The 25942-nt window shown below is 36.7% G+C and overlaps 2 protein-coding genes across 2 annotated transcripts; one reads left to right on the plus strand and one right to left on the minus strand.

The window, feature by feature from the left end:
- Positions 1-17399: 17399 nt before the first annotated feature.
- LOC104907030 (hypothetical protein) lies at positions 17400-18410 on the minus strand. The gene is made up of 2 exons (XM_048641813.1): positions 18307-18410; positions 17400-17886 (listed from the first exon to the last, which is right to left on the minus strand). The coding sequence occupies exons 1-2, from the start codon at positions 18374-18376 to the stop codon at positions 17600-17602; spliced, it is 357 nt and encodes a 118-aa protein (XP_048497770.1). The 5' UTR covers positions 18377-18410; the 3' UTR covers positions 17400-17599.
- Positions 18411-20333: 1923 nt separating this feature from the next.
- Positions 20334-22604, plus strand: LOC125496278 (uncharacterized). Its single transcript, XM_048641715.1, has one exon. The coding sequence runs from the start codon at positions 20334-20336 to the stop codon at positions 22602-22604; it is 2271 nt and encodes a 756-aa protein (XP_048497672.1).
- Positions 22605-25942: the final 3338 nt, after the last annotated feature.

Genomic DNA, 25942 nt, shown 5'->3' on the forward strand with positions numbered 1-25942 from the left:
GAATGATCACAAGATCGACTCTTTACACCCTCTTTATTCTTGTGGTGAACGAGCTAGAATTTTATATTTGAGTTAGGTAATTTAATGAAAATTTGCTGTAATTGTTTACACTTCTTTTTTCTTGTGGTGAAAGTGCTAGGAGTTAGAGTTGTGCAAAGGTTGGGCATGTCAGTTGGGGTGTAAGTAGATTTTCGGTTCGGTTTTAAAATAAATTCGGTTTTCACATTTCAAATTCATATTCAAACCAAAATATAACTCAAACCAAAACGAACACCGAAATCATATCGAACCGTAAAAACCGAATTTTTTCTGATTTGCTAAAGGACGTCTTAGAATTTCCTAGTAATGCCCTAAATATGTATAATATACCGTATTTCGCATTTTCAGATTTTCCTGCCTTTCTTCCTTCACTTTCCCTCCCATCTTCTTCATAACCACTGCCGCACCACTACCGTCGCACCACCACCGCCGCACCGCTAGTGTCATTGTAGCTCACAATTAAAATCGAAATTTTGCAAAAAAAAAAAACCTTGTGAGACGTTATTTTTTCTCCCTTCACTTTTTCTCTCTCCTCTATTTTGCGCCCCCTTTCTTATCCATTTCTTCATACAGTCAAGGTAAAAAGAAAGGGGAAAAAAATTCTCTCAAATCTTCAAAAACCATTCATTTCAATGCACAATTTTCTTTAGAAACCCTAATTTTCTCCCTCAATCGTCACCGATTCACTGAGAAACTCCTCATTTACAGTGAATTTTTTTTTTTTAAAAAAGGCAGGTGTCCACCATGGACACCCCACCACCGGTGGAGGCGTCCACCATGGATGCCCCACCACCGGTGGAGGCGTCCACCATGGATGCCCCACCACCGGTGGAGGCGTCCACCATGGATGCCCCACCACCGGTGGAGGCGTCCATGGCAGTTGCCTAACCACATGGTGGAGCGCCTGCCATGGACGCCTCCACCGGTGGTAGGGCGTCCATGGTGGATGCCTGTCGTTTAAAAAAAATCAGAAAAAAAGGGGGCGTCCTTTGGCAAGCGCCTCGCCCAGTGGGTGAGGCGCCTGCCAAGGACGTCTCCACCGGTGGTGGGGCGTCCTTGCTGGACTCCCCCTTATTTTTTTTTTTTGAAAAAACCAGTCGGTGGTTTTGATTGGTTTGAATGAAGAGTTTCTGAAAATGGAGAAGAAGATGGTTGTGGTGGTGGTGGCGTGGCGGGTTTTTGAATTTGGAGAAGAAGATGGTGGTGGTGATAGAGTATAAATCTATTCATGGGGCCTCAACCATCAGCTTAAGCTTTTGGTTGAATTGGTCCTTTGACATGGTATCAAGCCAACATGACATAAAGGTCACGGGTTCGAATCTTATCCACCCCCTCCTTTCTAAGTGGAATATTTAGCGCTAGGTATGAGGGAGAGACCTGTGCTGCATCCACACTTTAAGCCTAATGGGCTCTCGCGTGAGGGGGAGTGATAGAGTATTAAACTATTCCTGGAACGTACTCCAACTACCAGTTTAAACTTTTGGTTGAGTTGGTCCTTTGACAATAAATAATAAGGAAGATCCAAAAAGTAAGATAGAGACAATTGCAATTTGCAAACGCTAGGTCTTCCTTGGCATGGTCCCGCATTTTTAGGAACAACTTAAATAAATATGGAGCACTTCACAAGACAATATGAACTACATTAGGAATTAAGTTATGTTAATATATACAATATAATTATGATTTTCATAATTTACCTTAACAATCTAAATCTCTATTATATTTATATATAGGTTGAGAGAAAGTTGAAATATTATATAGAGAATGTCAACCCTACCATATGATAAATCAATATTGAATTTTGAGATATAGACTCTAGATCAATATAGACATCTAATTTAAAAAATGTGAGGATCTTTCTTTGAGGAAATTATGTGAGATTAAGAGAAAAACATATTTGAATTTCAATATATTTGTCAAAAAATATTCTCTGCACTTTCTTTGCTTTACTATACCATAATGCTCTTTAGACTTAAACTTTTATAAATGACCCACAAACAATTTAAGAGATTTGTTTTTTTTTTGCTAATTAAGAAAGTAGATTAATAAAACCACAAATTTACAACCAAAACAAACCTAAAGAGAGACAAACCAACTAGGTTGGACCCTCTCTCTTAACGCTGGTAAAACAAGCCTACTTAGGCCACTAATTACAACTTTTGGAACCAATCATAGTCCTTCCTAGAAATCTTTTTAGGTAAGACTGCCCAAATTCAAGCTTTTGTAAGTGATTTCATTTGTTTAACCACACAGCTAACACTAGGAACACATTGTTGCCAATAGCTAGAGTTTCTACTACCCCATATCAAATATACTAAAGCTATTAGTCCAGCTAGTAGTACTTGGCTTTGAAACTTGGATCTTCTCCCATTCCGAATGCTCCTGATTAACTGCTTCAAGTCTGTAGAAGCTGATGGAATTCCAGTCCATTCTTTAAAGTGTTTCAAACACTCCTTACTATATTGACAGGTGAAGAAGAGATGACCATGATCCTCCCTAGCCTCTGCACAAATCAAGCACACATTTGTTTGACTTATCCCATATTGTGCTAATTTGGCAGTAGTTTGAAGCTCTGACTGTATCGCTAACCAAAGTATGAATCTATGTTTGGGAATAGATAATCTACTCCAAACAATTTTATCCCAGGTGACAGCTTGTTGCTCCCCAATGAGTTTGTGGTATACAATTTTTATTGAATAAACTATCATACTACTAAGCTCATTTTGTGAAAAGATCTGCTTCAGCCGGTCCTTCACCATACAAATCCTCTTCCAATACTAGCTAGCCTCTAATGTAGGCACATAAGTCCACCAATCTCTTCCTTTCAAATACATAGAGTTAACCCATTTAATCCATACACTGTCCTGCTTAGATGCAATAGCCCAAACATACTTGCCCAAGCTAGTTGTGTTCCAAACAATGATGTTTCTAAAGCCAAGCCCCCCTGCATTCTTTTGTTTGCATACTTGTTTCCATGCGATTACCCCTGATTTAGTATAATAATGCCTCCCACTCCACAGAAAAGCTCTACAGATTTTGTTAATCTCAGTGAGCACCCTTTTGGGGAGTATGAGTACTTGAGCCCAATATACATGCAAGCTAAGTAATACAGAATTAATCAGCTGAACTATAGCAGAGTAAGAAAGATTTCTTGAGCTCCAAATTCGAATCCTTGCAGTCATTTTGTCTATGAGTGCTTCACATTGCCCAACACTCACTTTCTTTGCACAAATAGGACCCCTTGATACCTAAATGGTAGTGTTTGCTGGGTGAAACCAGAAGCCATGGCAACTCTCTCTACATCTTCTTGTTTCATTCCACAAGTGTAATAGGCTGATTTACTTATATTAGCTTTTAATCCAGAATTGTCTGAAAAAAGCTTAAAAGCCCTCCGCATAAGGTGAACAGATACATAGTACCCTTTGCAGCACATGATCAAATCATCAGCAAAACACATGTGTGTGAGTTGTAGCTCTTTGCATCTCGGATGAAACTGAAATTGTTCTACTTCTCCAAGCTTTGTCAAAATCCTTGACAAATATTCCATGTAGATTACAAAAAGAAGTGATGATATGAGATCCCCCTGTCTCAGTCCTCTGGAAGACTTAAAAAAGCCTTTCATACTTTCATTCACCATCAAAGAAAACACGGTAGTTGATACACATTCCATAATGAGTGCTATAAATGATGGAGGAAAGCCCAGTGCTTGCATAATCTCATTAAGGAAATCCCAGTTTACTATATCATATGCTTTTTGAAGATCTATCTTCATTAAGCAGCTAGGTGTCACCTTCTTCCTTCCATAGTGTTTCACTATGTCTTGAATAATCATGATGTTGTGAGCTATGTATCTGCCATGCACTAATCCCCCCTGATTTTCCATAATCAAATCAGGATATACTTCTTTCAATCTGCCACACAATACCTTAGTAACACATTTGTATAGTGTGTTACAACAAGATATAGGCCTGAATATTGTCACATTTGTAGGGCACTTTGTCTTAGGTACTAAGGTGATTATAGTAGTATTCAATGCCTTTAGTACCTTTCCTCCTTGTAAGAAATCTAAAACAACATCAATAACTTCATTCCCCACAATAGACCAAGTGTCTCTATAGAAATATGTTCCAAAGCCATTAGTTCCTGGAGCTTTATCTCCAGGGATTGAAAATAGAGCTTTCTTCACCTCTTCCCTGGTGTAAGGAGCTGTGAGTATAGCCTTATGTGCTTCAGTTACCATAGGGCCCTCTTGTATCAAAGTTGTATTAACATGCTTCCGGTTCTGACTATCCCCACTCAACAACTTCTCATAATACTTTAGGAAATAAAGCATTAGTAACAGTTGCAGTTGAATCATACCATTCACCATGTTCATCATATATACTGTAGACTTGATTCTTCAATCTTCTAGCTTTCATACTTTGATGGAAGAGCTTGGTGTTATCATCTCCTTCCTTAACCCAAGCCCATTTAGCCTTTTGAGCTAAAAACTTCGAGTAAGCAGTATGCTTCAAATGGTATTCTTTTACTCCTTCTATTTCAGCTGTTGCATATGCTTCTTCCCCTAGATGTTCATGCATCAAATTTTGTGCATTCAACATTCTCTTATGAGCCTGAAGTTCAGCTGCTTGTATATTTGAAAAACCATCCTTGTTTAGCTCCTTTTTCAGCTTATGCACCACTTTATACATTTTGGTGCCTTGTATATTACTATTCCAAGCATTCCTCATTGATGTTTCAAACTTAGGAGAAAGCCCCCACATTGTATAGTATTTAAATGGCTTTTTACCTTCTATATCAGCAGGGTAAATAGCTAAGACAGTAGGGGAGTGGTCAAATTCCCCCTCACTCTGAAAGCATACCTCAACTGAAGGAAATATGTTCTGCCAAGCCTAGTTAGCCATTACTCTATCAAGCTTGGAGAAAACTCTAGCATTCCCTTGCTGTTTATTATTCCAGGTGAAAAAATGCACAATGCTCTTAACGTCCTCGATGGCACATGTATTCATACACTCCTTAACCTCCCTCATTTCCCTCTCGCTCACTTGAGAGCCCAGCCTTTCATCAACATTCAGCGCACAATTCAAATCTCCACACAGCATCCAAGGATCAACATTAGCAATAATTTCAAATCTTCCAACAACTCAATTCTTTTATATCTTTCATTATAAGCATAAATGAAGGTACAATAAAATGCATTGCTACCACTAACAGGTTGCTTACCTGAGAACTCCCAGGTTTCCATGCTAAAAGAATTCTCCCTCCATCATGAAAACTAGAATTGCTTGTGAAAACCAACCTCGAAATACTATCTGATACAAAATCCCCAGATTTCTAGCTTTTATTTGGGTTTCCAAGAGGCTAACAACTCCAAAAGCATATTTCTGAATAAAAATTTTCACATCAGTTTGCTTATTGGAGCTATTCATCCCTCTCACATTCACTAGTACAGAATAGACGATTTGCATCGGATGTGAGGCGCCTATTTGCGTCGGACATGGGTCCGACGCCACAGGCCTCGACGCAGATGACCCACACATGATCTGCGTCGTATGATGAACGACGCAGATATATTACCTATTTGCGTCGCACCTTGTATACGATGCAACACAAACTACAAATTACAGCCTCAATACATGGGAAATTTGCGTCGCACATAGTACAAGGTGCGACGCAAATTAGGCATCTGTGTCGCACATGGCACTAGGTGCGACCCAAATGACATTATAGGAAAAATAAAAAAAAAAACCAGTACCAAAGCATGAATGCTTTAGTACTGGTTTGGAGGAAAAAAATTGCCAATAATTTAAAAAAATGAACCTAAACAAAAAACCAGATCTAGCAGACAAAGAACTTGATAATAATAAAAAAGAGATCTAACAAATATTAAGAAAAATGTGATAATAATTAAACAAGTGAAATAATGAAACTAAGAAACGAAAAAATCTGGACAGATGAATATTTATCAAAATTATATATTCAGATACAAAAGACGAAATTAAAAAAAATGAACCTAAACAAAAAACCAGATCTAGCAGACAAAGAACTTGATAATAATTAAAAAACGATTCGTTCTTACCGCACCACCTCAGTCTCTTCCTTTACTGTTATACAATAATGATCCCAATATTCACCTTCCAAACAAAACCCAATTCCAAAAATTCAAGCTTTTGAAGAAATGGAGATGTTCTGCTTCTTCGAAGCAACCTCAACACCAGCAAAATCAACCCAGAAAAAAGGAAGAACCATCAACGAGTGAAAAACGAGTTGACCCAGTTGGATTTCTCACTCGACTGGGCATTACCCAGATCTGAAAATGAAAAAAATTATATGAAAAAAATCAGATCTAAAAAATGAAAACAAAAAACTGAACATTTACCAGTAAAGAATATATATTTCAGCACGATTTTTCGTTTGTTCGTTTGTTACTTGTATGAATCTTCGTTTGTTCGTTTCTTCGAAGGAATCACGATTTCAGCACATTGCGGTTCTTCGTTGTTCGCTGGAGAATCAAACACAAATCTACAAACGGCGGTTAAGAGGGTGAGGGTGAGGGTGAGAGGACGACTCTTTGTTGTTTCGGTGACGAATTTCACAGAAAATTGTTGCTGCGAATAAGTTAGATATAGATTTTTTGAGGTTTTTCGCAAGTAGTTAGATATAGATTTTTTGACGAATTTTGAGGTTTAGGCAGAAATGGAGAAAGATTGAGAGCATGTATGTGGTGAAACTGATAGTTTTTTAGGGTTTGAGGGAGGCAAAAGGGAGAGAGAGAGAGATGCTAGAATGAGAGAGAGTGAGTGTGAGGGAGAAATAAATTTTAGGGTTTGAGGTATTTTAATGTGTGTCGCGTGCATGTAGGTGGTTATATGTTTGATCTGCGTCGCATGCTATGTAGGTGCGACGCACATGAGCAATGTGCGTCGCATGCTCCGTATGTGCGACGCACATTGTTCCAAAAATATTTTTAAATGTCAATTTTTTTTAAATGTAAAGACGATTTGCGTCGCATGAGTCAGGGTATCTGACGCACATTTGGCTTTTGCAACGCATGTAAAGCAGGTGCGACGCAAATGGGTCATGTTGTGCGTCGCACTCCTCCCACACTACTACAAAAAATGGCAAAGATAACTGTTAAATAAGGCTTTACATAACAGTTTTGAGATGTTATCCAAGTCAATGTAATGTAAAGTAAACATAACACCTGACGAAAGTGTTATGTTTGCTAGAGAAAACATAACAGTCATTTATAATACACGTTATACCGCTAGATAACACATTTTGTAAATAAGTGTTATGTTTGCTATTTATATGACAAATTGGAAGAAGGAAAATTTAACACTTATCTTGAATAACTGTTATGTTTTCCTATAATATATGTAACATATATTACCTATAACTGTTATCTATGATATTGGTTTTTTTAATTATCATATTCTCACCTGTGAGCAGGCGTTAATTGCAGCAATACAGTACCTGTTATATAATACTCAATCCATAAGATCTTACAACCAACAAATTGAATCCCAAAATTTTTATTTCACAATATAATTCAACGAATATTCATATTCTAAACTTCCAAAATCGACTATATATACAAATCAATATTAATCTAAATTATAAACAATCAAATCTAGAAGACTAGCCACATCCACATGATATTAATATCCAAATCCAAAAATATAATGTACATCCAAAAATGGATTAAGGTAAAAAAAAAATTAGGCGGGAAGTTAGAACTCATTCATCATTTGTGCTTCTTGTTGATCTCCGACATATGTAATCCACAACTCTTTGAGTTCATCAATTTTCTCTATGAGAATATGTTCGACCAATGCCGTAATAATACTGCAATAAAGGTAATTACATAATAAGTATTCATAAAACAATTATGCATTTGTATGTATGTGCCACAAATTGTCACATATCTACAACAACATCTTTGAGACTCAAACAATAAGACTGTATATTAATTCAGGTGCCACTACATTCACCTTGAAATAGACGGGCTTTCTAGTTTCTAAACTACATGCTTCAATTCAAAGTATTAATTATGAGTTGGGCCTTCATTTTATCACTTCATAGATATACATGTATGGGATGCATTAAGGTTTAAACAATCTCATTGCATGTTTGTCTACTAATGTTCTTTTCGTAAGATAAGAAAAAAGTAACCTGATTGCTAATCCAAACCTACTGACCTGACATTGTCAACTTCTCTAATTCTTTCCAGCAAGCCTCCTACCTACACCCTCTCAACTCTTCCTTCTGCCCATCAAAGATTCAAGTTTGTCTACAGTTTTGTGGGTGATAACGTCATTCTGTTCAAATTTACCATCGAGGGTCCAGTTTTTGAACCTCTAACCAAATGTGATGTAGAAAAAAGGTCGTTTTTAGCATTCTGACGTTGAAATTATATAATCCTCACATGGTATTGGGAAAAGATTATATACTTGGCCTTCTTTGCCTCCATATACCTCAGATCTCTTTTGTCGCTTTCTTAAACTTTTGTCGTTTTCCTATTAGTCTTTATACCTGATTCTTCTCAATTCTTCCTGAAGAGGAATCTATTTAAGAAAGTTATGGTTTTCTTTTCTTCCTCCAACTCAGTTAAATTTCATTCAAAACTTCTGAGATACATTCAGAAAGACTGCTTTGATATCCATGGGAAATAAAAGCAGACTAACCGGATAACAACATTTTTCAACTTCTGCAAAGCAAATAAGGCATACTTTCATGTACTGTAACACATGCATTTGGTATATCAAGGACCCAGAGATAATTAGTCTTATTTGTCTTTTTCAGCGAGATAATAACCTTAGGGATGCCTTTTCTATGCTAGGTACCTAGTGAATCAGTGCATAAAGCCATTATGTGATCTACTTGTGTTCCCTAATCCAAGGATCATACTGGAGTACATCCTGAAGGTAGGTGAAGCAAAGAAGAATTTGGGCAGTACAAGAGATGTTAATTACTATGCACAGTTTATAGATGAAGCTAAGGGATTGGAGAAGAATTTGGACAGTACAAGGAATTCAGCGTTGACAATACTAAAGACCAACAAATTAAAATTTACACAATGGAAGAACAACCATGAGAATCTCATAGTAGGTTCTTAAACCATATCCTCCAGAAAAGTCATTAAATTAATGGATCTATATTAAGCTCATTCTAGCCGGTCAAACCTTTGCTCATAAAAACTTGGATCATAATTATAATGCCTCAAACATCTATGAACTGCTTACCTTCTGCCACCTCGGAGCAAGAACCCAAAATCCCCATTCTAACCATACTGGCATGGAAGCTGCAAGCAAACACACATGTAGGTGTTATAATCAGATGATCAGAAAATCCTATCAAGTAAAAGCTTCATTAGTATACTTACATTTCGGGATTATGAATCCGCTGAATATAAAGGCAAACAGTAAGCAATAAAAGGACGCAAGATTGGAAACAACTATGGTTTGAAAGAGAGAAGCCAAGAACCAGAACGTGGTTACTGATGCCAAGTGCACTCCCGAAAACAGAAGAACTTGGCAGAAGAACCTGAAATACACAATTAATGATTTAATTTTACACCACCAACCAATTACTTAAGGAGCGTAAGAGTAAGACGCAGCAACCAAGGCATCCGCAATGTCAATCAAAGATGAATCTAGATATAACTTAACGGAGGCTCTCATGTTTCTGTCGCATTTTGTTGGTGATGTTCACCAGGTTAGTGCTCCTCCTTGCTAGCTTAGTTTTGAAGCACTGAATTCCTAAATTCTAACTTGCACATAACGTTGCACAATTCTTATTTGGCAGTATGCCTTTTTTTATAATCAAGTCAGCTCTGGGACTTTAGTGTGTGATCAAGATAAGAAATGTGCTACCAATAGCTCTTTGTAGCAGTTTCAATTTAGCATGTGAAGGGAATGGTTTGTGACCTGCAACTTAGTTATTATAAGCTATTTTATGCATATAGTCAAGCTAAACTTTTCCAAGTCACTTAATTTGTCTCTCTTCATTGATGACAAGTGATCAAGTATAGTGAAGTTGGTTCTAAGGTCCATAGCTTTTCAAATTTCAACTCTAGCTTTTCAAATTTCAAATCTAAGGTCCACAGAGACCTCTATTTTCTCCTGCAAGGTTAATGTGATGGGAAAAAAGGAGTTGATATAACAATAATAAATGGTAATGTGGCTTCTTTTTTTCACCTCATACAGTCACTGTGATAAAATTTCAGTAATAATACTGACTTATAGTAGCTGATTGGAAGTTGGAACCTTCACTCTTAACAGAAAAAGGATCCCATTTTGGAAGAAGAGAGGGGGTAACAAGTTGAAATTAGAGTTTCTTGAGCTATATTTCCGGCTTTCATTCAATTTGACTTTGTGACTTGGTTTACCGGCAGTGAACATTTTTGGGAATCTAAGGGAACTAGTAAGGGAGAAGGTGGAAGGGAGAGAGAAGGAAAACAAGACAGAGATATATATAAGCCAATAAGGTCCATGAGACTGAGATGAAAATTTCTGGAAAATTTGAATCCTTCTATATACTTCCTTTTCTTCTCCTCTTTTAAATTTGAATGAGAGCGAGAAGGAAACACAAGACATAAAGTAATAAAGGATATGCTATCCTCCCTTTCTGTTACTCTTGAGTCTGCTATGGAATAAAGGCCTCTATAAATAGAACATTTTGGAGCTTTGGAGTGAAGACAACCAAGACATTTTATAGAATTACTTTCCACTAATTTATTTTTGAAGAAAAGAATTTAGAAACCCATAGGTTGTAGATGTCAAAGATATAACAGTCCTCATCTTTATTATGTATGTAATACTTCCCCTCCATAGACTATAGTCCATGTTGACATGTCTCGCTAGGATAGTCTCGTCGTATCAAATCTTCCATATTCCATAGTGCTCCTTAGTTGCTCCTGTCAAAGTCCACAGCGCAGAAGTTCTATTTGACTGACAATGGTGTTTCTTATTTCCTTCTGTTGTTTGGGAGGAGATCATCTTGGTATGCTTTCAAGTTGACTGAATTTCCTTTTTATGAAGGACCCTTTGAGGAGTTTATGACTATGTGAAATGACATGCGAGTGCTATATAAAAAAAAGGGGGGGGGGGAAATGATACTAGATCAGAAAGATGAAAATTTCAGCATTGGCGAGGCCAGAGGATGCCTAAATGTGTGCAATATCAATCCTAAACAGTCAGCTGTAGTAGGCAAAGATATTTTCATATGGCAAAAGACGGCATACAATGAGCTAGAAAACAAAATTGTAGTCTAACAAATCAATACCCTGATTCAATTATACTATCACTGGGAACTGAATGAGTTCAATTATAAATCAACTCATATTTACAATATCCTAATAACAAATTCGAAATTGCAAACTAACAATTTCCAAAATCATGAGTTCATGACCAATTCCAAATCAACAACCATAAATCCACAATCACAAATTCACATTTCACAAGTATCATAATTCACAACCAAACAATGTGAATATTACCTTTAAAAAAAATTAAAACTAAAACTAAAACTAAAACTTAGGGTTTAGAAAACTTACGGACTGACTGGAGTGACAATGAGTGAGTGCTGGGCGTCTCGAGAGGTCCGCGACGGCGAATGGATGTGGGCGGTGGGGTGGCGGCGTCGCTTCGCCTCCTGACTCCGTCGCTTCGTGGCTTCCTCACCGCTCCTGACTCTTTCGTTCGAAGTTCGAAGTTCGTGGCTTCCTCACCGCCTCACTGACTCCGTCGCTTCGTGGCTTCCTCACTGCTCGTCATCGTCGTCTCCGGCGAATGCGAATGTGCTGTCGACTGTCGTCGTTCCTCCGCAGCCGAGCTTAGGGTTTCGTTTTTCAATTTCTCTCTTCCTTAGTCTCTCTCTTCCTTTCAGCGTGTTTATTTCAAAATCTTTCATCTCTCTTCCTCACCTTCACGCGTCTGGCAGCGTGTTTTTTCGTTCATTTTTACTGGCCCCGCCACCGAGAGAGAGAGGTGGAGGTGGAGATCGGAGGTGAAAACGGGAGTTGAGAGAAGCGTTTGGTTCAGTTACAGCAAATTGGAACTAAAAGAAAAAGTATTTACGAAGTAGAAAGTTTGTTTAATTGAAAATAAAACGGGTTTTTTTCAACATAATTATTTTAAGTGAATTTTTATTATTAATAAAATTCACCATATTCTCATAAAAGAATAAAAAAAACACAATAAACTAATTTCATAGCAAAGATAACACACGTTAAAATATGTGTTAAGGGAAATATTTTCTATACAAGCTAAGATAACAGTTCTTTTGTTAAAACGTTAAATTTAGACTTTACATAACAGTTGATAAAATAAGAGTTAATTTAGGGGTGTTATCTTTGCCCTTTTTTGTAGTAGTGCCACATGCGACGCAAATCCCAACTGTGCGTCGTTTCCGTGTCTGTGCGACGCAAATCAGGGGACGCAAATCGTCTATTCTGTACTAGTTATTCCAGCACAAGAGCTTATCCATTCAAATCAGGAGGCTCTTCCCCTCCTTCCTTTCTTGCCATATGCTGCTCTAGCTGTACTCCTACACCTCCTGGATTTTGCAAAGCCTGAAAGTGATTTTGAGTATTAATCATGCTAACATTAGAAGTCCTAACCCTGATTGGCTTCAATGCTCTCTGGAATCCTTCTTGATCAATATCTTCCTCTGAATGCTTCTGTTGTGAATCCACTGTGATCACAGTATTCTCAATAGCTACCTCTGATGTTGCTGGAACATCAGTCACAGGTATGATATTCTCAGCATGAGTCAGAGGGACCTTAATTAGGAACCCAGATTTTCTTACTTTTCTTCCTCCTATACTCCTGAGCAACATGTCCTAATCTATGACAATAATCACACTGATTTGGAAGCCATTCATACACTACAGGCACCTTAGTTAAACACCCATTTTCATTCCAAAAATGAATGGATTCAGGAAATTTTTGATCAATCTTAATCTCTACTAGTATACGAGCACATTGAAGTTTGTCTCGATTCCTAGGATTCTCATCCTTCTTGATTGGATCACCAAGTTGTGATACAATCTTGTGAAGAGAATTTTAGCCCCAATACTTCTAGCTCAGTCTCAATTGCAAATAGGCAATGTTTTAATCTCTTCCTTCTCAAAATTAATTTCAGATGACCATGGTTTTATGATCAATGGTTTTTTGTCAAAGAAATAGTGTCCTGCCAACACACTATCCCTCGAATCCATTGCTGCAAACCTTACAAGATATATCCCCTTCTTGATCATAGCCACTTTATCCACCTTAAATGATCTCCAGATTCTCCTTATAAAACCATCCATCACCTAAGCAGGGGGATTAGCACCCACTACATAACATACCATTGATGAGTTCCAGAATTCAATTTCCTCTTGTATATCCTCCATTTCAATACGCACAGGTTCAATTACATGATTATCCATCCTATATTCGTCAGATTGAGGTTTATCTAAACCCTTACCAACACGAGGTTCCACAATTTCATTTTCCAAATCATCTTCTACAGCTACATTGTCAAATTGCTGTAAAATAGGTACCTGAGTTGGTCTCACCATAGATCCTGATTGAGCATTTCTGTCACTATAATGAATGGATTGCAACCAATCATCAAAAGTGTGGCGAATATCAGATTGTTGTTGCACTTGTTGTAAGGAAGTTTTAGGCGTCAATATATCACCTAGTCCAAAATCCAGTGCTTCGATACCCATAATTTCATCTAGTGATCGTGTTCTCAAAGCTTGAGAATTGACCTCTCATATTTCCCTTCTGTTTGCCACTCTGTTTACCTTGAAATTTTTTGCCCGAGGATCTTGCCATGGCGACGGCGCACAATAAAACTTTCGTGCACCGAGAGAAACTTGAGGAAGATTTAAGAGATTTGTTCCCCACCAAAGTTAGGGTCTCTTTGTGTGTATCATGAATATAGATTACTACATTATAAAACTCACTAAAACTCTGTTTTGTTCAATTTATTTTAACTTATTTCAGAATAAATAAAATAAGATAAGATTATATGAGGTGAGATAAGATAAAATAAAATAAGATGATAGACACACACACACAATAAACTATCCTATAAGATAAGATATGATAAGAAATATAAGATAAGATAAGATAAGATAAAATTGGATCAGATTGGATATGATTAGATCAGATTAGATCAGATTGGATACGGCACAATAAGTTGAGTCAAACGGACCCTGAAAGTTTTCTAACAACTCAACTTTTTTTTGTTATTTGTCTTATAAATTAGAAATAACAAGATGTATAAGATCTGGAAGGTGGAAAATCCTTGAAGTGGTTACTTGAATACTATAAAACCCACAAAAATAATACTTCCTCCGTTCCATAATAAGTGAAACACTTACTATTTTAGAATGTTTTAAAATAAGTGAAACATACCTTAAATGGAAAAAAGAAAGTTATAAAATGACAAGAATACCCATCACAAACTTGTGTGGTTTGCTTTTCTCTCTCCTCCTTTTGATTATGAAAAGGGTATTTTATGATTTTTTGGCTTTTGAAAGTGATGTTTATTAAATTTTGTGCCCAATCCCTATGTTTCACTTATTATGGAACGGAGGAGGAAGTATGATGTTCACAAGAGTTTATGTGTAACTATTATACAAGAATTTATTTTATAATGACATATTCACACGTGTGATTGTATACACCACAAATTTCAAAAGCATATTCATTTCCCTCATTTTAATTTCATCTTCCCCAACTTGATTTTCTTTCTTCTCTTCCATTCCCAATTTCTCTCTCAGTAAAACTGCCCTGAAACTCTTTGAAGTGCTCCGATTGCGAATTATTCGAATTAGATTGCGGAGAAATTAGCGAAGAAATTGAACTAGATAGCAAAGAAATCAGCAAAGAAATTAAACCTGATTGCAATGTAATCAAAGAAGAAATCGAACCAAAATTTTCGTCGTTCGTTTTAGAAATGGAAACATGTCGCAAAGAAATCAATGAAGTCCTCTAATTGAGAATGTTCGATAGAATTCGAACAAGAAACAAACTGGAAAACTCGAAAAAATAGGTGGGTTTGCAAGCGTGATGAAGGAGAGAGATATGTGGTGGTGTTGTGGTGATGAAAAAGAAGATTCAATGGTGGTGGTGGTGTGCTAGTGCGTTGTGAGCTATGATGTGGTAGTGCTAGTGCGTCGTGAATGGCGGTGTAGTGGTATGCTGGTGTGTCGGTGTTGCTGGTGCGCGTGAGCGGGTGGTGTGGTGGGGGGTGATGCTGCTGGTGCATCGTTAAGGGTGGGAGGTGGAGTGGTGGGTGGGGATGAGGTTTTGAGGAGGAGGAGAGAGAGAATAAAAAACTTTTTAATTTACCACCCCTTAACAAAAAAAAAAAAGAGGTATTTCCTCCGTTCTATAATCAGCCCTGTTTTTTATAAGGTGTCCCAAAATATAAGTCATATTTTTATTTTCAATCAAAAATTATGCTCAAATACCCTCATAAAAATAATTTATTCCCAAAATATCCTTATAATTTAAGGACCCAATGCACCATTATTAATAAAAAAAACGGGACCTTTTACCCAATTGAACTTTTCTACACATTAAACCATATAACATTAAATGTTCAGTATGCAGGTTGTTGAATGAGGTAAACTCTATCACTATTACTCTCATTCCTAAATTGTTATGTCCTAATAATGTGGGAAATTATAGACCCATAGCATGCTGTAATGTAATTTACAAATGCATCACAAAAGTAATATGCAATAGATTGAGAGATGTCTTGCTTGACATTATTATGAAGAATCAGGGTGCATTTGTGCATAGTAGATATATATTATGCACAATATTATGATATGTCAAGATCTAGTTAGGCATTATGGTAAAGCTTATACAAGCCCAGGGTGTATGTTAAAGGTTAATATGAGAAAAGCCTATTATACCATAGACTGGAGGTTCTTGAAGGAGATGTTAGAGGAATCGAGCTTCCCTGAAAGATTCATTGGCTACATCATGACCTGTGTCACTACTGCTAAATTCTCTCAAATGCTTAATGGGGTGATGCATGGATATTTTCCATCTCAGAGAGGCATAAGACAAGGGGACCTGTTGTCTCCCCTCCTTTTTGTGGTCTGCATGGTGTATTTATCCAGGATACTGAAAAAAGAATAAGTGAACAAGCAGATTTCAAGTTCCATCCAAAGTGTGCATCCATGCAACTAACACATCTGTGTTTTGCTGATGACATAATTTTATGTTGCAAAGGAGATTTCAATTTCATTCATTTGATCCTTAGAGGTTTCAAGCTGTTCTCTGAGACTTCAGGGTTGCAAGCTAATATGCACAAGTCAGTAATGTACTGTAGTGGCATGAGGGAGGATGAAGTTTAGAGAGCTTTACATAGATCTGACTTTGCTAGGGGGTACCTTCCATTCAAATATTTAGGTGTACCTATATGCTCAAGAAGAATCACTGCTGAATGTGAGAACCTCATTGGAAAAAAGATGGTTGCCAGAATAAGAATATGAAGTTCAAAGAACATTTCTTTTGGTGGTAGAGCCCAACTTATAAACTCTGTATTGCTAAGCATACATGCTTACTGGGCCCAGGTGTTTGTTTTACGTCGACAAGTGCTACATGACATTGAGAAAATATACAAGGCCTTTCCAGAAATGAGGCTTTGTGGCTTGGAAAAGTACATAGTATAAAGTATACTGTAAAACATATTAAACATATAGCGAAGTACAAAAGTATAGGATGTATGCCAAAGAAGATTAGTGTTAGTGATAAAATCTGGATTGAATCTTTGTAATTAGAAGTTGCTATGTTCCTTCACCTGTTAAAGAGAGAAGTTAATTAGCTTGTAAAGGATTTTCTTTTTTGTCTGAACTATATATCTTACTTGTCTATCCAAAAAAAAATGTTCAGCATTTATTTTCTTGTTAAAAAGAAAAAACAATGTAAGTGTTTTTCAATAAAAATGAGTTTATTTATCCAAGTAGAACAAGATTCCACTCACCTTAATTCCCGTGTAAAAAGAGAATGAGAACTTACATTATAAAACGGATGGAGTAATAATACAAATTTGCTGAAAAAACGACGTAAAAGTGACAAATAATGATTTCATTTTTCTTGTAAACGATACAATGTTCGGAAAATGATAAAGTATGCTGAAAAAACATAAAGTGAGTAATAATTAATGATCTATGTATGTATAATAATGATAAGATATATAAAGAAGTGAAAAATGATAATGAAATAGGGGATAATGACATGAAACAACTTTAAAATTATACAAAATTGTTGAAAAATGACATAGAAATAAGTAATAATTACATGAAACAAATTATAAAAATTGACATGATACACAACTGTAAATTGATATGAAATACGCAAACAATAACATGATATAATTTTATAAAGACATGAAAAAATAATATTATTTCCCATATATGACTATATGAGGTGTTATTACAAAGTGAAAATTACAAAGTGATCCACTCAACTATAATGATAACAGTAATATTATGGTTATAGCTTTGCCCTTGCTGAGTTGCTTCACAGATGTATGGACTCATTCACGTACATATTCCAACTCCAAGGGGAAGGTTGGGACCACCGATGCATGTCAATCCATTACAGCATTGATAATTACCGTAAAACGTACAAAGTTGAAGTCTCTTTTGACACTCATCTTGTGGTGGTTGTGGTGTCTGACCTGAAGGCGTGCATATTCCACCACCAATAGGAAGGTGCTCAGTCCACAGAAAACAGATTAGGCCTTCGCAACAACTGTATTCACCATACCCCAAGCAAATTTCTGTTTCCCTCCTACACATGGGAGGTTGCTCATCATTTTCCAACCCTGGAATTCAAACCAAAATTATTATTAATTTTTGTGAATATGAAAAAAAAATTAAGGGTGACATTCATCAGTTTTCTTCCAAGGGGTTTGGTTAAGAGGAAAACATATCTTAAGAAAGAAAAATATTTTTTAAACCTTTCCTTGGTTTAGTTTAATTTGTAGCGGGTCCCATCCGAGGTAATTACATTTTTTTCTTAATAGGCCTATGATATTAAAATCTATACCTTCTTGTTACGCTGGCTCAAATATCATGTATGATGACTACTTCGAACAAAATTTAAGTTGATAGTTAATAACGTATAATTGATTTTACATTCTATATGGAAGGAATTCCATAATATTATCTTAAATTAAGAGTTAAGACATGGAGCATATTTGAAACATATTTTTTTAAACATGCAAGGATAAGAGAAAAACTACCTGATACAATAAGCACCGAAACCGCTATCATGATAATGGACACGAAAGACGTGGTTGAAGTCTTACCCATTGTGTGTGTAATTGTGTGTTTGATAAGTAAACAATCTAGATAATTGATGCTATTTCCCTGCACCACCTTACTACTATTTATAGTAGTCCGTACTCCGTAGCGCACTAATCATTAAAATACAAAGCAATGCATAAATAATTCCAAGACTTTTTCTCAAGAAAACAAAAAGAAATTCTCAACGCCTTCAGGTTTTTTGTAGGAAATACGACTTCAATTTTACGATAACTTAAATCTATGTGTTTTGCGTCATGGACAGCTTGCGTCTACTAATAAATATTTTCGATGATTGTTGCTGCCACGGAATTGGATTTGATGAATGATAACAAGATCTTTAAACAACTTTTTAATCTTTAAAGACTGAGTAAATACAAATCGGCTTCAATATCATCGTATTGAATAAGTCCAAATTAGTAATTAGAGAGCTAGAGAGTTTCTCACTATAAAATTCTCTCTGCAATGGCGAGAAATTCAAAAAGGCAGAAGACAATTAATACTAGCAATCGAAAGCCAACGGGTCCGAGTTCAGATTCAAATGCAAAGAAAACTAGAACTATGGATGAATTGCTTGGAATTTTAGCAATGGATTTCCAAACAGAGCAGAATTCGAAGGAGGAAGAAGTGTAAACTGAGTAGAATTCGAAGGAGGAGGAAGTGCATGCGAGAGGTTCAAAATAGCTTGAATACGCATTGATTCTTCTCTGAATGGCTTTCCTCTATTCATTCATCAGCTGAGAAGATGCAACAAGGAAGACATAGTAGTATGGCAGGGAGAACAATCAGACAATTTGATCCGATTTCAATACTTCAAATGTCTGACAATGAGGTATTATCTGAATCATCTGCTCATAATGCTAGAAATGATAGCTTGATTCCGAAAGTGAAAATCGATATGGAGGATGTGCAATCGGAGGTTATTTTTGGTCATCCTTTGTAATTTGTTTTGTAATTGGTGCTAATCCTCCTACCTATGTTATGGAAGGATTCATTAGACGTCTTTGGAGGAATTATGGAGTGGACAAAGTTGCAATGTTGAAAATTGGGGAATATATATTGTAAGATTCACTTCTATGGAGAAGAAGGACTTGGTATTATCGAAATCGAACCCATTTTTTGACAATAAATCGATGATTGTGCGAGAATGGGAGCAAGACATTGATATTACTAAGGAATATTTTGAAGTGATTCCTACATGGATTCAGCTTAGACTTGACTTTAAGTACTGGAGTGAAAGATGCCTTCCGAAATTGGTTAGTCCTATTGGAAAATTTATGAAGGTTGATGGTGCTACATCTAAGAGAGAGAAGCTGCAATATGCTCGTGTTTTAGTTGAAGTGAAGTTAGGGCAAGACTTTCTAGACCAAATTACATTTCTGAATTAGAAGAGTCTAGAAATGGTGATTGATGTTTCCTATGAATGGAAAACTATAGTTAGTACTGTGTGCAAGAAGCTAGGCCATACTTTAGAAGAGTGTAAAAGGCCAATACAAAAACAAGAATGGAGAGCAAAAAAAGTTATACAACTAGTTGTTGAGAAAGCACCTATTGAGAACAATAAAGAAAATGACCAGACTCGGACATTCCATAGAGTGACTCAGAAAGCTAGAAGGAGTGAACAACCAATCGTTCTTATTGTTGTCACAAACTCTTTCAATGCTTTGGAATTGATGGAGGAACAAGTTATGGTGGGCACAGTTCCATGTATCCAGGGCCCTGAGGTTGATGACAGGAGGGGGGACCTTCCTGATAGGAATGGATAATATGTTAATATGGAACATTCGAGGGGTGAATTGCTTGGCACAACAATTAGAAGTGAAAAAGACAATAAATATGATCTCGACCTAAATCGAAATTAGGAAAAAAGCGTTTTAAAGAGAGAAACTCTCTCGTCTCTCTAGAATTACTGTTCCATTGATTTGCATTCGGTTTTTGAATCTCTCGATGTGAAATCATCGGCACCATGGCAAGAAATTCAAAAAGTCAGCAATATAATGGTAAACCAAAGGGGCCTAATTCTGATACCGGAGCTAGGAAAACGAAAACGATGGATGAGTTGCTCTGTGTAGCTGCGATGGAGGTTGAAACTGTAAATCAAACTGGGGAAGATGATCTGAGAGACATTCAGAGAAGTCAACAGACTCACAGGCTATTTTCGGAATGGTTAACATCTGTACATTCCAATGATAGAAGTAGAGGTCCTGGAAAACAGGGGAAATCGATTGAACTGGCGAATAGGAAGGTACGTGAAATTGAACCTATTCCTATCCTTCAATTCAATGAAAATGAGGTGGATGACAATCCTGATAATGGATTAAATGATAATGTTGTGAGTAGTAAGATTAAAATTGATGTAGAGGATATTCAATCGGAGATTGATTTTTGGAGTTCTTCAGTGGTTTGTTATGTAATTGGTGTTGATCCTCCTGTCCATGTAATGGAAGGTTTTGTGAGAAGAATTTGGAAGAACAAGGGTGTTGATAGAGTTGCTATGATTAAAAAAGGGTTGTATATTGTTAGATTTCTGGCAATGGATAGAAGGGATGAAGTACTTGCTCAGAGTATGCTATTATTTGACAGTAAACCACTGATAGTGAAGGCATGGGAACATGATAAGGACTTCTTCAAGGAGGAAGTGGATGTAGTTCCTACTTGGATACAATTGAGGGTTGATTTTAAATACTGGAGTGAGAAGTGCTTGGAGAAATTTGCAACGCAGATTGGGAGACTTGTAAAGGTGGATCAGGCAACGGTGAATAGGGAGAAACTTCAGTATGCTAGAATAATGGTAGAAGTGAAATTAAACCAAAACTTTCCTGATCAAATCTCTTTCATAAATGAGAAAGGCATAAAGATGGTTGTTGAGGTTAAGTATGAATGGAAGCCAATCTCATGTTCCAATTGCAAGAAAATTGGACATGGAACTGAAGAATGCAGATGGAGACAAGATAAAAGAGTATGGAAGCAGAAGATTCCGGTGAAAATACCTGCAGTGGTTCAAGAACCAGTGAAGGAAAAGGTTGCTGAGGCAACTGAATTCCAGGTGGTTAGAAGCAATAAGAGAAGAGTTGATAAGCTAATAGAAGCCACTGTAGTTAGAAATTCTTTTGAAGCTTTGGAAGATTTGGAAGTTGATGAAATAAGGTTTGGTGTTGTGCCATGTGAACTGAAGAGTAATGACAGGGGGGTGGAGAACCTCCTGTGGACCATGGATAAGATTCTTTGCTGGAATGTTCAAGGGATTTCTAGTGTTCAGAAGCAAAATGATGTTAAAAAGGTTCTTAACACTAAATCCCTTGGACTAATTAGTCTCATTGAGACTAAGGTTAAAGTGAATAAAATGGGTAGTATGTATCATAATTTATTTTCTGGATGGTGTTTCAGTAGTAATTCTTCTTATCACCCTGGTGGAAGAATTGTAATGGCTTGGAATGATCAAGCTTTTCATGTGGAGATAAAGTTAGTCACAGATCAATTGATGCATAGTCATATCAGAATTGTGAATGGATGTCATGAGTTTGAGTGTACTTTTGTTTATGCACATAACTCTGATAAACAAAGAGAGACACTATGGAGGGACTTGGAATATATTGCTAGTAGGATAATGTTGCCATGGATTGCAATGGGGGATTATAATTGCATTCTAAATAGAGAGGAGCGTGTGGGAGCTGCTGTTAGAGATAGTGAGTTGCTGGATTTCAGAAGATGTGTTAATAATTGTGAGCTAGAGGATCTCAAAGCTACTGACAATTATTACACTTGGAATAATAAACAATATGGAGAAAGTAGAGTTTACTGCAAACTAGATAGAGTGCTTTGTAATGAGAGATGGAGTGAAAAGTTTCAAGATTCTGAAGCATGGTTTATGCCTGAGGGGCTTTTTGATCATTCACCAATAGTTGTGTCTGTTTTTGTGGATAGAAAAGGTGGAAATACTCCATTCAAGTACTTTAAAATGTGGAGTCAGGCTTCTGGGTTTCAGGACAAGGTAAAGGAGTGTTGGGACTCTGATATACATGGCACAACTATGTTTAGAGTTGTGCAAAAGCTTAAACTGGTGAAAAAAGAAATGAAGCATATAAATAAACTTGGTTTTTCAAAGATTCAAGTTGCTGATGCAAAGGCATATCAAATGATGATAGAATGCCAGCATCATGATAAGCATGATCCAGGAGATAATGAAAAGAGCAAAGAAAAGTGGATGCATATAGAAGAATTCATGAGTGCTACTTAGCCTTCCTTAGACAAAAGGCTAAAATAACATGGATACAACAGGGAGATGAAAATTCTGGTTTGTTCCACAGAGCAATAAGGAAGAGAAGGGTGCAGAATTCAGTTTATGGAATCCAGGATATGAACGGATGCTGGGTGGAAGGTGAAAAGGTTGAAGATGCTTTCATCACATACTACCAGGAGCTGCTTGGTATAAAGAAGTGTAGAAACCAGAAAGTTTGTGGGGAAATCATAAAGAATGGCCCTGTGTTGAACTCTGATCACCAGGAGAGATTACTAAGAACAGTAACTGATGAAGAAATTCATAATGCTATGTTCTCAATACCAGGGGACAATTAAATCACCAGGCCCAGATGGATTTGGGACACATTTCTTCAAAGACACCTGGTCAACTGTTGGTACAAAAATCAGTGCAGCAATAAAAGACTTCTTCACATCAGGTAAACTCTTGAAAGAAGTTAATACTACTATTTTAACTTTAATCTCTAAAGTTAAATGCCCTAGTAGTGTTTCTGAGTTCAGACCTATAGCATGCTGTAATACTATATACAAATGCATCACAAAAGTTATGTGTGCTAGATTAAAGTCAATTCTTCCTACCATAGTATCAGAGAATCAGGGAGCCTTCATACAGGGGAGATTCATTGGCCACAACATCATGATTTGTCAAGATTTGGTTAGGAATTATGGAAGGAAAAATTCTAGTCCAGGATGCATAATTAAAATGGATATGAAGAAAGCTTATGATTCAATAAGCTGGCAGTTTGTTGAAGAAGTTTTGGTTGGTTTGAACTTTAGGCACTTTATTGATTTAAATCTTGAATGTATCTGTTCACCTAGATTTACTCTCATGATAAATGGAAAATGTTATGGATTTTTTGAAGGTAAGAGAGGTCTTAGACAAGGAGATCCCATCTCACCTCTTTTGTTTGTGTTATGCATGGAGTACCTATCTAGGACTCTCAAAGTGGTAGGGGAAAAAACACAATTCAAGTTTCATCCTAGGTGTAAAGGTGTGAAACTAAATCACTTGTGTTTTGCTGATGATGTTATACTATGTTGTAGAGGGGATTTTGTATCAGTTTACTCTATGCTTCAGGGCTTTAAGCACTTTTCTGAAGTGTCTGGGTTGGAGGTAAATGAAAACAAAACTGAAATGTATACTTCTGGTATGAAGCAAGAGGTGATTCAAAGGCTAAAAAATGTGACAGGGTTTAAAATGGGAGTTTTCCCTTTTAAATACCTAGGAGTGCCAATTTTGTTCTAAAAGAATCTCAATTAAGGAATGCATGAATTTTGTTGAGAAGATTACTTCTAGAATTAGAAGTTGGAGTAGTAGAAATTTGGCTTGTCAAGGGAGGCTGGTTTTGGTGAATTCTGTGTTGTTGAGCATACAAGTCTACTGGTGTCAGGTATTTATTATACCTAAGAAAGTGTTAAATGAAGTGGAAAGCATCTGTAGAGCATTCCTTTGGTCTGGGGAGTACTTTAGTAGAAAACCAGGCTATGTGGCATGGGATAAGGTGTGTCTTCCCAAGTATGCAGGGGGTTTAGGCATCAGAAAGATTGGAACTTGGAATATTGCAGCAATGGGGAGGTATGTGTGGGCTGTTGCCACAAAAAAAGGTAATCTTTGGATAAAGTGGGTCAATGAAGTTTATGTTCAGCAGCATAACTGGTGGGAATATCAGCCTCCTGTGGGGAGTAGCTGGTATTGGAAGAAGGTGTGTTGTGTGAAAGATCTATTAAAAGAGAAAATTGCAGAAAATGATCTGAAGCGGATGAATATATATTCAGTCAGTACTATATACAAGATGTTGACTGGTGACCATGTAAGAGTTCAGTGGGATAAATTGGTTTGGAATAGGTTAACAACACCTAAACATCGTTTTTTTATGTGGCTTATCATGCTGGATAGGTTACAGACTACAGAAAGAATGCATAAATATGGAATTAGTGACGTTCCAAATTGTCTCATCTGTGATAGTAGTGAGGAGAATCAAGATCATTTGCTTATGCAATGCAAATATAGTAGTGGCATCTGGAGGCAGATTATGGCTTGGCTGCAAGTCAAGTTTAGCCACAATTCTATTGGAGATATGACTCGAATAATTCAGAGATGCAGGGCCAGCAAATTCAAGAAACAAGTGTATATAGCAACACTGGCAGCAGTGGCCTATCACATATGGCAAGCTCGAAATGAGGTGTTGTGGGACAAGAAAGTGGTCTCAATGCTTGTAATTGTTAATAGAATTCAAAGATCAATTGTAGATAGAGTCTATAGCATACTACCAAAGAAGATTAATAGGGGTGATAGAGAATGGATGAGGTTCATTACACAACAGGTTGTAAGTAGATGAGCCTAGCTTTGAAGGGAAGAGTCCAACCTAGTTGGTTTGTTCCCTCAAAGTCTAGTGGTTTGTTTGTAATGGTTTTTGTGTGAAATATATTCTCATCTTAATTAGCAAAAAAAAAGACAATAAATATGAAATCCCTCAGATTGATGAGTCTCATTGAGACAAAAGTAAAAGCAAAGACTATAGGTAAGCTGTATTAGAAGTTGTTCTCAGGGTGGTGCTTCACATTAAATTCTTCCTATCATCCAAGGGGAAAGATAACTATAGCATGGAACCCACTCAGTTTTCAGGTGAAGAAAGAATGGATTTCTACTCAATTGATACACTGCTGGATAAAACCTTAAAATAGTTCAGATGGCTTCTTCTTTAATATAGTGTATGCATTCAATAATGCTTTAGTGGTCTGTGGTTGGATCGGACTTAAAGACTCTAGCAGTGAAGGATAAGCCTTGGATTGTGGCAGGGGACTTTAACTGTGTTCTGCGTAAAGAGGAAAAAATAGGAAATCATGTCACGAAAAGTGAGATGGCTCCTTTCAAGAACCGTATCATGCAATGCTAATTAGAAGATATTAAATCTTCAGGATGCTTCTTTACATGGAATAACAAACAACAAGGGAGTAATAGAGTGTACTCAAAATTGGATCGAGCTCTACGAAATGAAATGTGGAAGGACACTTATAAGAATTATAAAGCTCAAATCTTTGATCATTCTCCTATACTGATCAAAGTTCATAATAGTGTGGCAAATGTCAATATACCCTCTAAATATTTCCATATGTGGCGTAAAGCTGCCGATTTTGACACAAGAGTCAAGACTGCTTGGAACACTCAGATTCATGGCTGTGTAATGTTCAAGGTAGTCAGAAAATTGAAACTATTTAAGCAAATCTTGAATAAACTGAACAAGGAGGGGTTCAATCAGATTCAAGTAAATGAAGCAAAGGCTCTGCAAACTTTGAAAGGTATTCACTTGGAACTGC

Source organism: Beta vulgaris, chromosome 4 (assembly GCF_026745355.1).
Source record: "Beta vulgaris subsp. vulgaris cultivar EL10 chromosome 4, EL10.2, whole genome shotgun sequence".
Taxonomy (NCBI): Eukaryota; Viridiplantae; Streptophyta; class Magnoliopsida; order Caryophyllales; family Amaranthaceae; genus Beta; species Beta vulgaris.

Excerpts from the sequence above, each read along its gene's own strand:
- LOC125496278 (XM_048641715.1), top strand. The coding sequence starts at position 20,334 with ATGGCAAGAAATTCAAAAAGTCAGCAATATAATGGTAAACCAAAGGGG.
- LOC104907030 (XM_048641813.1), bottom strand. The coding sequence starts at position 18,376 with ATGGGTAAGACTTCAACCACGTCTTTCGTGTCCATTATCATGATAGCG. Across the intron at positions 17,887-18,306 it reads TTCGGTGCTTATTGTATCAG|GGTTGGAAAATGATGAGCAA; the intron begins GTAGTTTTTCTC and ends TTTGAATTCCAG.